The 14,155-nt window shown below is 45.9% G+C and overlaps 1 protein-coding gene and 1 long non-coding RNA gene across 4 annotated transcripts in view; one reads left to right on the top strand and one right to left on the bottom strand.

Annotated features, from left to right (window-relative positions):
- Positions 1–14,155, top strand: part of LOC150062742 (uncharacterized) — a 50,534-nt gene that overhangs the window by 17,197 nt on the left and 19,182 nt on the right. Inside the window, exon 4 of one of the 3 annotated variants that reach the window (XM_090332597.1) lies at positions 7,451–7,509. The exons of 1 other annotated variant lie outside the window; for it this stretch is intronic. In XM_090332597.1, the coding sequence (XP_090188723.1) occupies positions 7,451–7,501 (51 nt within the window). In that variant the 3' untranslated portion in view covers positions 7,502–7,509. Of the gene's footprint in view, positions 1–7,450; positions 7,510–12,392; positions 12,611–14,155 lie in introns of those variants that run through there. One more of the 3 variants, XR_016535481.1, reaches the window with a different exon arrangement.
- On the bottom strand, positions 2,075–12,525 carry LOC150062743 (uncharacterized). The gene is made up of 3 exons (XR_016535490.1): positions 12,405–12,525; positions 7,657–7,801; positions 2,075–3,926 (listed from the first exon to the last, which is right to left on the bottom strand). It is a non-coding gene; the product is annotated as an uncharacterized LOC150062743 (long non-coding RNA).

The raw sequence follows: 14,155 nt of genomic DNA, 5'->3' as shown, positions 1-14,155 counted from the left end.
TTAGCCTTGATATGCTAATACAGTTATGATGTATAGTTTCATTAGCAAGGACAGAATCTTGGCTATGGGAGGAGCTTCTGGAACCTCCTACTTTGGTTAATCCAGCTTCCTAGGAAATCCTGGTTAATGCTCTGGGCTTTCCTCAACCCTGTGAGTGAAGAGGTGCTACTCTCTCCCATCTACAATCTGGTATAGGAATCAAGAAAAGGGGATGAGTAGAAGCTATCTGGCACAAAATTGGTAGAAGTGCAAAGTTACAACATGGTTTTAAAAGAGCATGTACACTTGTAGGGAGTTTTGTCCTCACCAAGGCATCTAGGAAGTGGGCCAACAGTTGAGAGTGGCCTTGTCTTCTACAGCACCAAGTCTCTGTGCTTCCATACCTGTGGTTATCAAAGATGTTTTCTGTTTTCCATTCACATGTGAAGCTGTTTTCCTCACATTTTCTGAAAGCTGTATGATGATAAAATTTACATGGTAACCAGAGTATGTTCAGGCACCTGTGTGTGTATGCACACACACAGACACACTGTCTCTCATATATGTGATATTCCTCCATCTGTTCATTGAAAGGGTCCCAGAGAAGAGAGTTCAGGCAATCAGCATATCCAGAATTCAGATGTCAGCACCCAAAGTACTTAGACATGTTTGGATCTAAGCTCTTATTTAAAAAACAAACAGCCAGCTTTAGTATGTCCTTGTTTCTGGGCTTTTAGGTAAATGCCAAGGAGTGGAATTACTGGGTCATATGGAACCATACTGGTTCCCAGAGTGATTGAACACGTTTACACTCCTACCAACAGTGTAGTAGTGATCCTTCCTGGCCACATCCCCGCCAGCATCTGTTATTAGATTTCTTGATAATGGCCATTCTAACTGGAGTGAGGTAGAATCTCAAAGTTGTTTTGATTTGCATTTCTTTTTTTTTTTTCCAGTCCTGGGCCTGAGCTCAGGGCCTGAGCACTGTCCTTGGGCTTTCTCAAGGCTAGAGCTCTACCACTTGAGCCTCAGCACCACTTCTGGCTTTTTTCTATGTATGTGGTACCGAGGAATCGAACCCGGGTCTTCATGCATGCTAGGCAAGCACTTTAACCACTAGGCCAAACTCCCGGCCCGATTTTGCATTTCTTTTATGGCCAGGGATGTCCAGCATTTCTTCATGTGTCTCTAGGCCATTCTTACTTCCTCTTCAGAGAAGTCTCTCTTTAAGTCTTTAGTCCATCTTTTAATGCGATGGTTGTTTCTTTGAAAATTTGTTTTGGAGAGATTCAATTTTTTTTTAGCTGTAGATATAGTTTAGATATGAGACCTTTGTCTGTTGTATGGCTAGTGAAGATCTTCTTCCACTCTGTGAGCTTTCTATTTAACTTGCTAGCTATGTCCTTTGTCATGCAGAAGCTCTGTAGTTTAATGCAGTCCCATTTTTCCAAACTTTCTTTAATTTGTTGTGCTCCTGGTCTTTATTAAGAAGGTTTCGACCTGTTCCAAGGAGACCTAGTGTATCTCCTATTCCTTCCTAAAATGTTTTCAGGGTATCTGCTTTTACCTCAAGGTCTTTGATCCATTTGGAATTAATCCTGGTACAGTGTGACACAGAAGGATCCAACCTTAGTTTTCTACAGGTGTTTAACCAATTCTGCCAGCACCACTTGTTGAAGAGGCTGTCTTTCTTCCATTCTATTTTTTGGCTCTCTTATCAAAGATTAGGTGGCCATAGGTCTGTGAGTTGATTTCTGGATCTTCAGTTCTGTTCCATTGGTCCTCAGGCCTGTTCTTGTGCCAGTACCAAGCTGTTTTGGTTATTGCAGCTATTTATCATAGCAAAGATATGGAACCAACTTCCCTTCAGTAGATGACTGAATCAAGAAGGTGTGGTGTCAGGGTTTTTAGTGCTTCTTGCCTCCTGACCCGCAAGAGGGACAAGGAGAACACGCCCCAACTAAGACAAGACCAAGAAAGGTTAGGGCTGACTGGCGGCCCACACCCAGCCCTCCCTCACCGGAGGACAGACAGACACACCAGGGAGATCTGTCACAGCAGAAAACTCGTTTATTGGGAAAGTACAAAGGGCTAACATAGGATGCAGGAGTGTATCAGAATAAAGGTGGGCAGGGCAGGGGGAGGTAGGTGCTGTTCGAGAGGGCGGTGGGGCCAATCCCAGGGTTCGAGGTAGCCATATTTTACATCACAAACCACAGCCAAATCTCCCAACGAGGTGACAGGGAGGTCAGATCTCAAGACCAGGAAATGAGCCCATTTTCCTGATGTGACATGCCCCACATCTCCTCCCTTTGTTTTATTAAGCAGGTATTTGTCTTACTCGAGAAGTGTGCCTGTCTTAGGTTATCCCCCTCCAGGGATCGTACCCGTCATTGACTACCACTCTAGCACTTCAGGCAATTTACCTGTAGGGTTAGCAGACCCAAACGGAGGTTTGAAATAAGGGGGATGGCCAATGTCAGCAAAGAAAACCCTTTTGTACACCTGCACATCCTGGTAAGGGCCAGGGCCAACCTCATAGGGTTCCCAGTCCTCATCTCATAGCACAGCATATTGTTGTCGGACCACCATTAGCTGAACAGCTTTACCTGATCCTGATCTCTAAGAAACTGAAGGAGCTCATTGATCACACAAGGTCTGAATGTGAATACAAAACCCACTGTAACCAAGGAGCCCTCCCACAAAGGGGAGAAGGTAAGGGAGCCAACCATTTAGTCCAGTCCATAGATAGTTTGCATCAAGTTCATTTTGGTGGCAGTTAAGAGCCTCCTGTAGCCTTTTTAAGCAAATGAAGGCCTCGACTATTTTGGAGGACTACTGCAGTCAGGAAATCAAGCTGATATTGTAGGTATTGTCTTCGTGGACGGTGTAGATAATGATGCTCAGGATGAGGAGAAGGAAGGTGACTGAGGATTCCAACCACAGCTAAGCAGGGCGTCGGGTATGGTCTCCTCATTTCTGTGAACAAGAGGGAGAAAGCATACCTCAAGAGGGGGTGCTCTTGGGTAATTATTTTTTGTTTGCTGACAATATTTTAAATCTCTAGCTGGTACCCAAATTGGGTTTGGTTCTCCCACCGGGAAGACACATCCAAATCCTTTCCCTACATTAATGAGGGGATCAGGGCCTGTCCAGTAAGGGGTCTCTCCAATGGACTTCAACCTTTAAATAAGGTGTCTGATTAGACCAATGTCTCTGAAAGGCAGTCAGAGGCTGATCCTTGCAGAAATTTAAAATAGTTAATGTAAGCATAGCTGTCCTCAATTGATCATTGGGGTTGCCTCCCCCTTTTTGTTTTATTAATTGATTTTTTAAGGTCTTATTGTGTCTCTCAATTATAGCTTGTCCCCTGGGATTATATGGTATCCCACTGGTATGTGTAATATTCCAAGTCTGAAAAAAATCTTGTAATGATTTACTCATAAAACAAGGCCTATTATCCCTTTTAACCTGTAGGGGTAAACCCAAAATAGCAAAGCATTGTAAAAAAAATGGCTTTCCACATGTCAGGCCCTTTCTCTGGAATGCCCAGTAGCCCAACAAGCATGTGAATGAGTATCTATAGACATAAATACGTATTTTAATTTCCCAAAGGGTGCATAGGGGTTACATCAGTCTGCCAGATAACGTTAGGTTTAAGGCCCCGAGGATTGACCCCAGGGGATTGCAGGGATGGGACTTGTAAAAATGGCATACATGATTTACATGTTCTCACAATCTTTTTTTAAGTCCTTTATAGGGACAAGGGGGAATCTCTGATGCAACCCTCTCCAATTTAAGTGAGTCAGTTCATGTAACCCTTGAGCTAATTGAAAGTCCTGGCGAGGCTGAGCAGTAGCTGTAATAATCCCATTGGATGCCAATTGATCAGCCATTTGGTTTCCTCACGTCAGCCTCCCAGGCAAATCCTGGTGTCCTCTGAGATGCTGTAAAAAAATGTGATTAGCTCATTTGTTTAACAGAGATCAGACTTGAATCATTAAAGGAGTAATTGGGTTCCTGTCCAGTTTTATATAAGCAGATACTAAGGTTGGTAGCAAATTGACTATGTGTAGGCTATCAGAAAAGAAGTTCATTGATCCATGGACATGGGTTAAGGCCAAAGCAACTGCATACAACTCCGTAAACTCTGCAGATCCTGTGACCAGCTCAAAATTGTGGGTGCCTTTCCTTTCTTTGGTAGCTAGGGAGGTGGGGCCTATCACTATGGCAGATCCTGCCTTTTCCCCATCTGTGAATACATTTGCTCTTCCAGGGAGGGGCCTGGTGGAGAATAGTATGGGGGGCGTCCATTATAACCTTGAAATTGAGGACACCCATCTTGAAGTACCATAATGGCAGTCCAACTTATCCATGAAACCTTCCAAGGAAGTGGCAACCCAACCATGGTTCCTTCTAACCCACTCCAAGTCCGACAACTGGTAGGGAATCACCAGCACATCTGGATCTCCACCATAATGCCTCAGGGAAATATCTCTACCCTTAATTATTAGGTCAGCCAACTGGTCAAGTTGTGAATAAACTCTAGGAGCCCCTCCTATTGACACATGTATCCATTGAAGGGGCTGGCCTAGCTGAGTAATTGCTGCAAAAAATAGATTAGAGCTGGGAAGAATCCAAAGACAGAGGGAGGACTGGGGATTATAATGAGCCTATTGTGCCGCATTTAAGGCTATCTGAATCTTATTAAATATTGATTGATGTAACGAGGTCATAGTAATAACATCCATAGGGGCCTTATCCTGAAGAGAGTAATTCTACCCAAGGTGTAGGACAATTGGAGGAATAATTAGGGTTTGAGAGGACAGGCTGAGTCCAGTCTAAGTTCAGTCCCCGGAATCTTAAAGGGAGGCAAGTTCTGGACCTTGTCATTAGATATATGCAATCCTCTTTTCTGTAAAAGAATCTGAAGTTCCTTACAGGCAGAGCTTAATGTCTCGTCAGTTGCCCCAATAATAATATCCATGTATACATATATAGTTATATCTGATCTCCTCCAAAGGGGTTGCAGAATTTGTGAGACATAATGTTGACAAAAGGCTGGGCTATTGGCCATGCCTTGGGGCAGCACCACCAACTCATATCTCATCTGGCCCCTGAAATTGATTGAGGGAATGGAGAAAGCGAATTTTTCGCAATCCTGGGGATCCAGAGTAATAGAAAAGAAACAATCCTTGATATCAACTACAATGAGGGTCAAGTCCCGAGGGATGGAAGGAATCCAAGGCAACCTTAGCAAGGGGGTACCAACATGAACCATCTGCTCATTAATTTTTCTTAGGTCCTGTAACATTCTCCATTTTCCAGAGGACTTCTGTATGACAAACACAGGACTATTCCACAGGCTTAGAGAGGGCCTGATATGCCCTAAAGTCAACTGTTCTGATATTATCTCTCTTAGTTTTTGCAATTTATATAAAGGAAGCGGCCACTCTTCCATCCAAACTGGAGGGCCTGGAAGCCATTGGATGGGGGGAACAGTAGGAACAGTGGCCCTTAGGATTGGGGGTGAGGCCTTGCACTGGGTTCAGGAGTGTCCTGCCTTGTAGCAAAAGGCGGGTTCCCCCTACCCTCTAGGGTATCATTACAAAATCTTTCATGGTCTGTAGTGATGAATGCCTCTGCTTCTCCCAAAGTATCTTGTCCCAGTAAGTTGGCTGTTAGGCCAGACACCACTAGGGGGCACACCTCCCCATGGCTACCATCCACATCCTTCCAAGGAAGCCAGTCCCTAGCTTCTTCAGACTTGGTATCACCCCCCCACCCCTAACAACTAGGGTCCAGGAATCAGCTCCTCCTTTCTCAGTACTGTCAGATCTGCTCCGGTGTCAATTAGGCAGCGGAACTTCCCCCCCCCCCCCCCCCCCCCGCTATGAAAATATCCAGTTTTGGCCTAATCCCTGGAATTACTGGGATGGTCCAGTGAGCCCTAGGCAGATCCCTAGATGAGACGCCTCCTTTGGGTGACGGAGCTGGAGGGTGCCCCGTCATTAGTTTAAGGGCTTTCCCTCGATATCAAATTTAGATTTACAAATTCTTTGCCAGTGGAGTCCCTTCCTGCAGCGGGGACAGGGTGTTTTAAGTGGAGTTTGGCCTTTGGTCTGACTTGAAGGATGTCCCTGTGGGGGATCAGGTTTCCATTCCCCAGGGCAATCTCTTTTGAAGTGGCCTTGCTGGCCACACCCAAAACAAACACCTCTTGCCCCATTGAAAGAGGTAAGGGAAGTAGAAAAAGCCTCTGCAAGTGAAGCCCTTTGGGCTTGTAGGGCTGCAGTCAGTGTCTGTGACTGGTGGGCTTGAGTGCCCACATCCTTAGTGGCAACTATCCACCTCCCCATAGATCTTTCCTTCATTCCTGCACAGGCCAGTTTGTGGTCTGCAGTCATCCCCTCCCAGACCAGCATCCTGATAAACTGGTCTCGAAGGGCCCGGAGGGGAACTTTCTCTGCAGGCTCCGTTCTAGTCTGTCTATAAAGGTGGCTAGGTCCTCAGTAGCCTTCTGAGTAATTCCTGGTACTGGAGGCTCTGAGGGGCCTTCGTCAAATTTTTTCCACGCAGATAGTCCCAAAGCCCGCACCTGTTCTTGGTAGGGGGCAGGGATAGCAGCCTTTGGGGGCCTGTAGAAAACGCATCATTGGTTCCTGATAGCATCACATAAGTCACAGGGACCAGGGGATTAGCAGCCTGGTTACTGTTGGCCTGGGCATGGCACTCCTCATAAAAAAAGGCACATCATTTGAGATACAGGGGGCCAGGGAGCACAGCCTTAGTTAAATTTTTCTAGTCTTGGGTGGTGCACTGCTGGTGAGCCAGGCCTTGGAGGATGGTTTTGGCCCAGGGCGAATTAGGCCCATCCTCAGAGACTGCTTTTTTAAGCTCTTTTAAATCTTGGGCTTCCCAGGGATACCATTGGGCTGGTCTATTGCCCCCGGGGTTAGCATTTACAGGAAAAGCCAAGCATGGTGGGGAGGAGCAAAATGGTGGCCACTTCTGGTTCAGAGGAAGAGCTGCCTCTGAATGGCGGGTTAACCTCCTCTTCTGGTGCAGGGGAGGAGCAAAATGGTGGCTTAACCTCCTCTTCCAGTTTAACAGGAGGTGGTGAAGTGCAGGAAGAGGGATAGTAAAATGGCGGAGGTCACTCTGCTCCCCAATCATCTGGAGCAGGAGCACTTGGTAAAGGGCTTAGAGGCCTGACCTCAGGGTCAAAGGGGACCAAAAATCCCTCCTCCTCCTCATAGGAGGGAGGGCCAACTAGCCACAACCTTGAGCACTCCTCAGTAAAGGTTTCCCTGGCTGGGTCGCCCTTGGAGGCTGCCCAGGGGGCATCTCCGCTGTCCCTAAATGTCTCCTTTACTGAGCCAGGATAGAAGCAGGCCTTGAGGGCATACAAAATTAGGTTGACACTGAGGGGAGGATCCTCTCCCACGTCAGTCTTCCTTCTTCTCACCAGGTGGTCCACGTGGTCCCACGTGGTCCAATTGTAAAGATTGGCTGCCATTAACCAGGGAGCGGCACATGTTAAGGCCTCCCAGACCTTCTCAGCCTGGGGATCTGAGATCTCCAAACCTTGGCTTCTAAGAATAAATTTAAATGTTTTAAGTGCCGGGTCCTCATTCTTGGCATAGTATTGCCCCATCTTTTCAAGGAGACCCTTACCTCGTAAACCGCTTGGCTTGGCTCGCAGACAATTCTGCCTCTGATGAACGTTCTTTTCGTGCCCCACGTTGGGCGCCAGAATGTCAGGGTTTTTAGTGCTTCTTGCCTCCTGACCCACAAGAGGGACAAGGAGAACACGCCCCAACTAAGACAAGACCGAGAAAGGTTAGGGCTGACTGGCGGCCCATACCCAGCCCTCCCTCACCGGAGAACAGACAGACATGCCAGGGAGATCCGTCACAGCAGAAAATTCCTTTACTGGGAAAGTACAAAGGGCTAACATAGGATGCAGGAGTCTATCAGCATAAAAGTGGGCAGGGCAGGGGGAAGTAGGTGCTGTTCGAGAGGGCGGCGGGGCCAATCCCAGGGTTCGAGGTAGCCTCATTTTACATTGCAAACCACAGCCAAATCTTCCAACGAAGTGACAGGCAGGTCGGATCTCAAGACCAGGAAATGAGCCCATTTTCCTGATGTGATATGCCCCACAGTGTGGTACTTATAAAAATGGAATTCTATCCTGCCATCAGAAAGAATGAGATCACCCCATTCATAAGGAAATAAAAATTTTTGAAAAAATCATATTAAGTGATGTAAGCCAGACTCAAAGGAACATAGTCTCCATGGTTTCCCTCATTTGTAATAATTAGTATGCATCTAGGACTCTCCTAGCAGAGGATTATAATAGTTCAAAACCTAGATACGTAAGGTTATATAGTATGAGACTAAATGAAAGGAACTCTAGGATATGGAAACAAGAGCTTTATCTTATGTGACTGTTCTTCTCAATGTACTATGTTATTTCTCTCCTCTTTTTTGCCCTTTGTTTAATCTCATACTGTTACTGTATCTGACTTTGTTACCTGGTATATTGTATATATGTTTATTTGTTTATTTGAAATAGGAAAGGGAAGGGAGGGGAAACAAGATGATTGGGAGGGGTGGGGGGAATAAAATGGGGACAAAAATCATGAGAAGGGGTATCAATGCATGAGAAATAATGCACATACTACCTGGTAAATGTAACTGTAACCTTTTTTCATATATTTTTATTGTAATTAATAGAAGTGTTACATTATATTCACCAGATAGAAGGTGCATTACTTCACATACATTGATACCCTTTCTCATGTTAACTCTAACCCTTCTATACATTACCCCGACAATAAAAAAAAAAAGAAAAGAAACAGAAACAAAAACAAAAACAAAAACAAAAAATAGCTGGATGCCAGTAGCTCATGCCTGTAATCCTAGCTACTCAGGAGACCGAGATCAGAGGATCATGATTCAAAGCCAGCCCAGGCACTAAAGTCTGTGAGACTCTTATCTCCAATTAATGACCAAAAAACTGGAAGTGGCACTATGGCTCAAGGGGTAGGGCAGTAGCCTTGAGCTGAAGAGCTCAGGGACAGTTCCCAAACCCAGCATTCAAGGCCCATGACCAACAAACAAACAAACAAACACTATCTTGAAGTCTTATACAGACAGCAGATGAATCATGGATAGAACCTGCTGGGTTTAGGCTAACTCCCCCACAAGTATTTACTCGTTAATGATTAATTCTTCAGAGTGGCGCTATTCGGTGGTAGGGTCAACACAAGGTGTTCTTTGTGATTATTGTTATAATTGCTGACCCAATTCCAGTAAATTTGTAAGGAGAAAGGACTGAAGATTTAAACTTGTTTTAAGTTCTCAATCCCAAGTTTTCTGCTCAATTCTAATTGTCTGCATAGAGAGGCTCCTCCAACATTCCATCAACATGAAACCCTGGGGAGGGCAGCAGGCTTAGGGGAGCAAATATAGACTTTTAAGCACATTGGGCTTTAATGGTTGTGGAGGTCAGTGAGTGATGTTATCTGACAAAAACCATGTAATTGCTCTGGGATGGGACTTTCTACACAGATTCTAGAGAAAAGCATAGAAGGCCTTGCTAGGAGAAGTGGGAGGCAGAAGAAATCTTGAAAGCATTTCTGAAGTACTACAATATTAACATGATAGCTGGGGATGTACCAGTTCAGTAGAAATAAGGGAAAGATATAAACACCTGCATAAGAAAAATCTGTTTACAATGAAAGTAGGCTTTTCCTCCTTCTGTATCTCATGTCCCAGCCTTTGAGTTTGAGTCTTATTTGCCAAAGGACTTTGTCAAGCTGTCTCTCTAGGGATAAACTCTTGTGACTCAAGAGACCAGAGTTGTAGGCCTCCTGGTTGGATATTAATTGGCTATGTGTACCAGGCTCAAGGCATGTGATCTTTGGGTAATTTACTCCCTGAGGCTAGAATAAAGAGATGGGGCAGAAAACACAGACAAATTTCCATCACTCCTCAACTTTCTTTCAATGCTGATACCCTTGCTCTGTTATCCTCCTTTAGCTTAATTTTCTTGGGGGTTTGTCTTAGTCTGATAAAACTGCTTCTCTTCCTTCCTGGTTCCAGGGAGGTTTCAGACAGACAAAGTGAATTAGGTCCAGGACAAGGTATCAGAGATAGAAAGCTGAGGTTATCCAAGTCCCAGGTACAAATTTGCTAAATGGATGGAAATATCCTGGTTCTGCTTTGTCCCTCCAACAAAAGCTACTAGTTCATCCCTTTCCCAGCCCCTCCCCTACCTTTCTTTCATTTGAATGCAAGTCTGTTGGGATTGGTGCAGTCAGCCTGGCCACACTCCCATTCTGGATATACAAACTAGGCTCTTTGGCTCTATTTTCAGTCAGCTGAAAGACAATGCCTTCTGCTGCCCCCTGGTGTTATAAGACTAGGCCAAATACAAGGCTTCTTCCCAGTGGTCTTGCTCTTTCTCCTTAGTAGAGCAGGCTGAGCTACTCTACTAAGAGGCAGCAGAAGAGGTAGCAGGGCTATAGTGCCAGTGAAGGCAACAGCAGCAGGAGTGGCAGTGGCGGCAACAGCAGAGGTGGCAATAGATGCTGACCCAGCAGAGACTGTGGTAACAGTGGTAACAGCTGAAGACCTGCAAAAAGAGTGGTTAAAGCAGAAACCAAAGGGAGCAAAGGAAGTAGAAACAGAGGGCTATGAGAAGCAGAAAATAAGAAGCTGTGGGTAGTGGTCACTGGAAGAGTACCAGTCAAGCTTTAAGGCCAAGGTCTCAGGCAAAGTAGGCCCATGAGCTCTAACACTACTTCCTATCAAGAGCTGAGGATGCCAGCATTCTTCATTTAGGAGCTAGAATACTTACTGATGTAGGCACAAGGGTCCATCCCTGAGACCTGAGATAGAACTGGCACACCAATAGGTGTCATGTCTTGCCGCTTCCTGCCACCTGCTGCCACTTCCCACTCTGGCTGGAGCCCCAGAATAACACAGGTTTCTCTGGGTAAAAGCCCAGAGTAGGAAGCCTCCAAGTCAGTACTCCTTGTGATTAAGATCTGGAGCTATAAATCTCAGGTCTGCCAGCAAAGACCTTAGGCTTTGTGCTACTATACATTCTTTACAAAACAGACTAGTGTAAATGTTGTGTGAGATCATTTCCCAAAAAAATGGAGAAGTGGAATGGAGCTTTCAAAAACGTGTAGAAGCTGGACAGTGATCCTTGTTACTCAGGAGGCTGAGATCTGAAGATCCCAATTCTATGGAGCAAACACAGGTAGAAAAGTCACCATGAGATACTCATCTCCAGTCTCACAACCTGAAAGTGTCTCCAGTGGTAGAATGCAAGCCTTGGGCACAAGGAGCCTCAAGAAGAGTGTCCAGGCACTGTGTTCAAGCCCCACAACAAACAACAGAAAAACAATAACAAAACTAAAAGACGTCACAAGTTGCTTCTCAGAAAAAAGAGAAAACATTATGAGTCACAGGAGAAGGGAGATGATAGAGTAGTTTCACTTCTGAGTGTGGCTATACTTCCACATAGTCATGACATTGCAGTATCAGTGGACTGGGCAACATGTGATGTCATTAATATGCCAGAGAGAGAATGTGACTAGAGATGAAACTATTTTATCCATTATCTGGGAAGGTTGCTTACAGTAAGGTGCAGAAATACTTTAGAGTTCAATAAAAGAAAACAAAAATATGGAGGGATCCTATCATAAATCATTCAGAAGGTGTGAATTTCCCCATAAGACACTTGCTTTTGTTGGAAAAAGAATGCAGGAATTACTCCAATGATACGACATAAGAGAGGATTACTTCAAAGTTTTCACTGTGAAAAGTAGAAACTGATCTTGAAGACATGGTTAATCTCCCCATGTTTATGGGAGATGACTATATTTTTTTTTAAATGTAACTATGGTCCCTGTAACTGGAAGGTCAGTGGATCAGTAAAAAAGAGAGTTGCATGCCAACTGGGTAGTCTACTAAAAGACAAAAAGATCATCTGGACATGGGACACAGAAGTGAAGGAGGAACGAGGGAGAGCAAAGAAGGACAAGGCAGAGGCCAGAGCTTGGGTAAAGGGTAAGAAAGGTACCTGGAAGGAGCAAAGGGGAGAGCAGTACAGGAGGGGAAGAGGGGGGGGGAGAAAGGAGAGAAGGAGAGCGAAGGAGAAGGGCAGGGACGAGAGAGAGGGAAGGTCGCGTGGAGCACTAGAAGTTGAGGGAGGGAGGAGGCCAGCCTTTTCCTCCAGAGAAGGAGAAGCAGAGCCCAGGGCCCAGACGTGACATTGGGTCCTAGGGACACTGAGGGAATGGGCTGCAGGGCGCTGCGGGGGGGGGGGGGGGGGCACGCCGGAAGTCCCGCCTCCCCACTGGGGTCGCCCCTCCCCTTCCGCTGAGGGGCCAGGAATAACGGCTCACCGCGTCCATTTCCAGGAATAACGGCTCACCGCGTCCATTTCCTCCCAATGGCAGACAGGGCGGCCCCCACTGCCCTCGGTTCCCCTTGGGCCTTCCGCGCCCTGGAGCCTTCGACGCGGCTCCTTCGCTGCCCTCTAGCGGCGGTCTCCGGGGAGGACCGCGGCGCCCCCTGACGTGGCTGAGCTCCTGGCGCTCCCGCATGGCAGGTGGGTAGCGGGGCGGCCGCGTCCTCCAGGCTGGAGCTGGGCCTGCGGGCACCCGAGAGGCGCCTGACGGAGGAGGGAAGGCCTGAGGCTTCTGCCTCAAGGGTCCCCACGGCCTGGCCGTCCCCCGTGAGCAGCGGGCTTCGCCGAGGGAGGGTCGTTTGGACGGCGTGCGTGAAGGGGACATGTGGATGGCGGATCCTCCTGTGACACGCGTGGACAGCGAGGGCGTGTGGATGGCGTGCATGGTAGATGGAACCTGGAAAGGACATGCACATTGCATACAGCAAATATATATACATATTATATATATATAATACATATATACATGTGTGGATGGCGTGCATGGTAGATGGAACCTGGAAAGGACATGCACATTGCATACAGCAAATATATATACATATTATATATATATAATACATATATACATGTGTGGATGGCGTGCATGGTAGATGGAACCTGGAAAGGACGTGCACATTGTGTACAGAAAATATATATACATATTATATATATATAATACATATATACATGTGTGGATGGCGTGCATGGTAGATGGAACCTGGAAAGGACATGCACATTGCATACAGCAAATATATATACATATTATATATATATAATACATATATACATGTGCCACCAGCCACCTTCCACCCTATGTTCTAATATGGCGGGAGAGGTAGGTGACTAGGTGACGAGGATGAAGTATAAAGAGGAAGCTATATGAAAGAACAGGGAAAAGTGAGTTTAAAACATTGCCCTTCAAATGAACACCTTAGGACAGTCGCCAAGGTAATGTTTAGGGAATCTCTCAGAAAGTAGAACAAAAAAGATTATAGGAAAAAGAACTCCCATGTTGGTGACTCATGTCACCAGAGTCAACCAGGGCAGAAATGAAATGTCCTCAAAACTCCATGTCCAAATGACTAGCAGAAGGCTGGTCTGGGGCCAGGTACAGTGGCTCACACCTGTAATCCTTGCTACACAGGAGGCTGAGATCTGAGGATCTAAGTTCAAAGCAAGCCTGGGCATAAAAGGACCTGAGAATCTTATCTCCAAATAAACTCTAGAAAATGGGAACTGGGACTTTGCTCAGGGTAGGTTGGTAGCTCAGAGCTGAAGAGCTCAGAGACAGCCCCCAGGCCTAGTTCAATCCCAATGACCCACAAAAAAAAAAGGCTGGTCTGGGAACATGACTCAAGAAGGCCAGCTATGAAAAACACTGGTGAGTGAAATCAAGCACCCTCTCTTCCCAGTGAGGGGAAGAGAACAACGGATAATTCAAAGTTGGAGCCTGAAAACTGGATGGATGGGTTCTGTAAATGCACACATTCAGATACTTCCTTAGGATATTTCAAGGTAAAAGAGGACAAAGTGAGGACTCTGAATAAAGCAAGCTGGTCCCAAGTGAACTATGAGGATTTAGCTTTGGATTTCTCTGTAGCAACTTGAAAATGAACAGAGCAACAATGCCTCCAGAATTCTTATGGAAAATTGAGTGAACTTAGAATTAACATATGTGGCCAAATTAAGGCCACATGTTACCATGAA

The sequence above is a fragment of the Megascapheus bottae genome, chromosome 5 (genome assembly GCF_031878675.1).
Source record: "Megascapheus bottae isolate mThoBot1 chromosome 5, mThoBot2.hap1, whole genome shotgun sequence".
Taxonomy (NCBI): Eukaryota; Metazoa; Chordata; class Mammalia; order Rodentia; family Geomyidae; genus Megascapheus; species Megascapheus bottae.
Note: the sequence above shows the minus strand (reverse complement) of the source record. Positions and strands in the feature narration are given on the sequence as shown.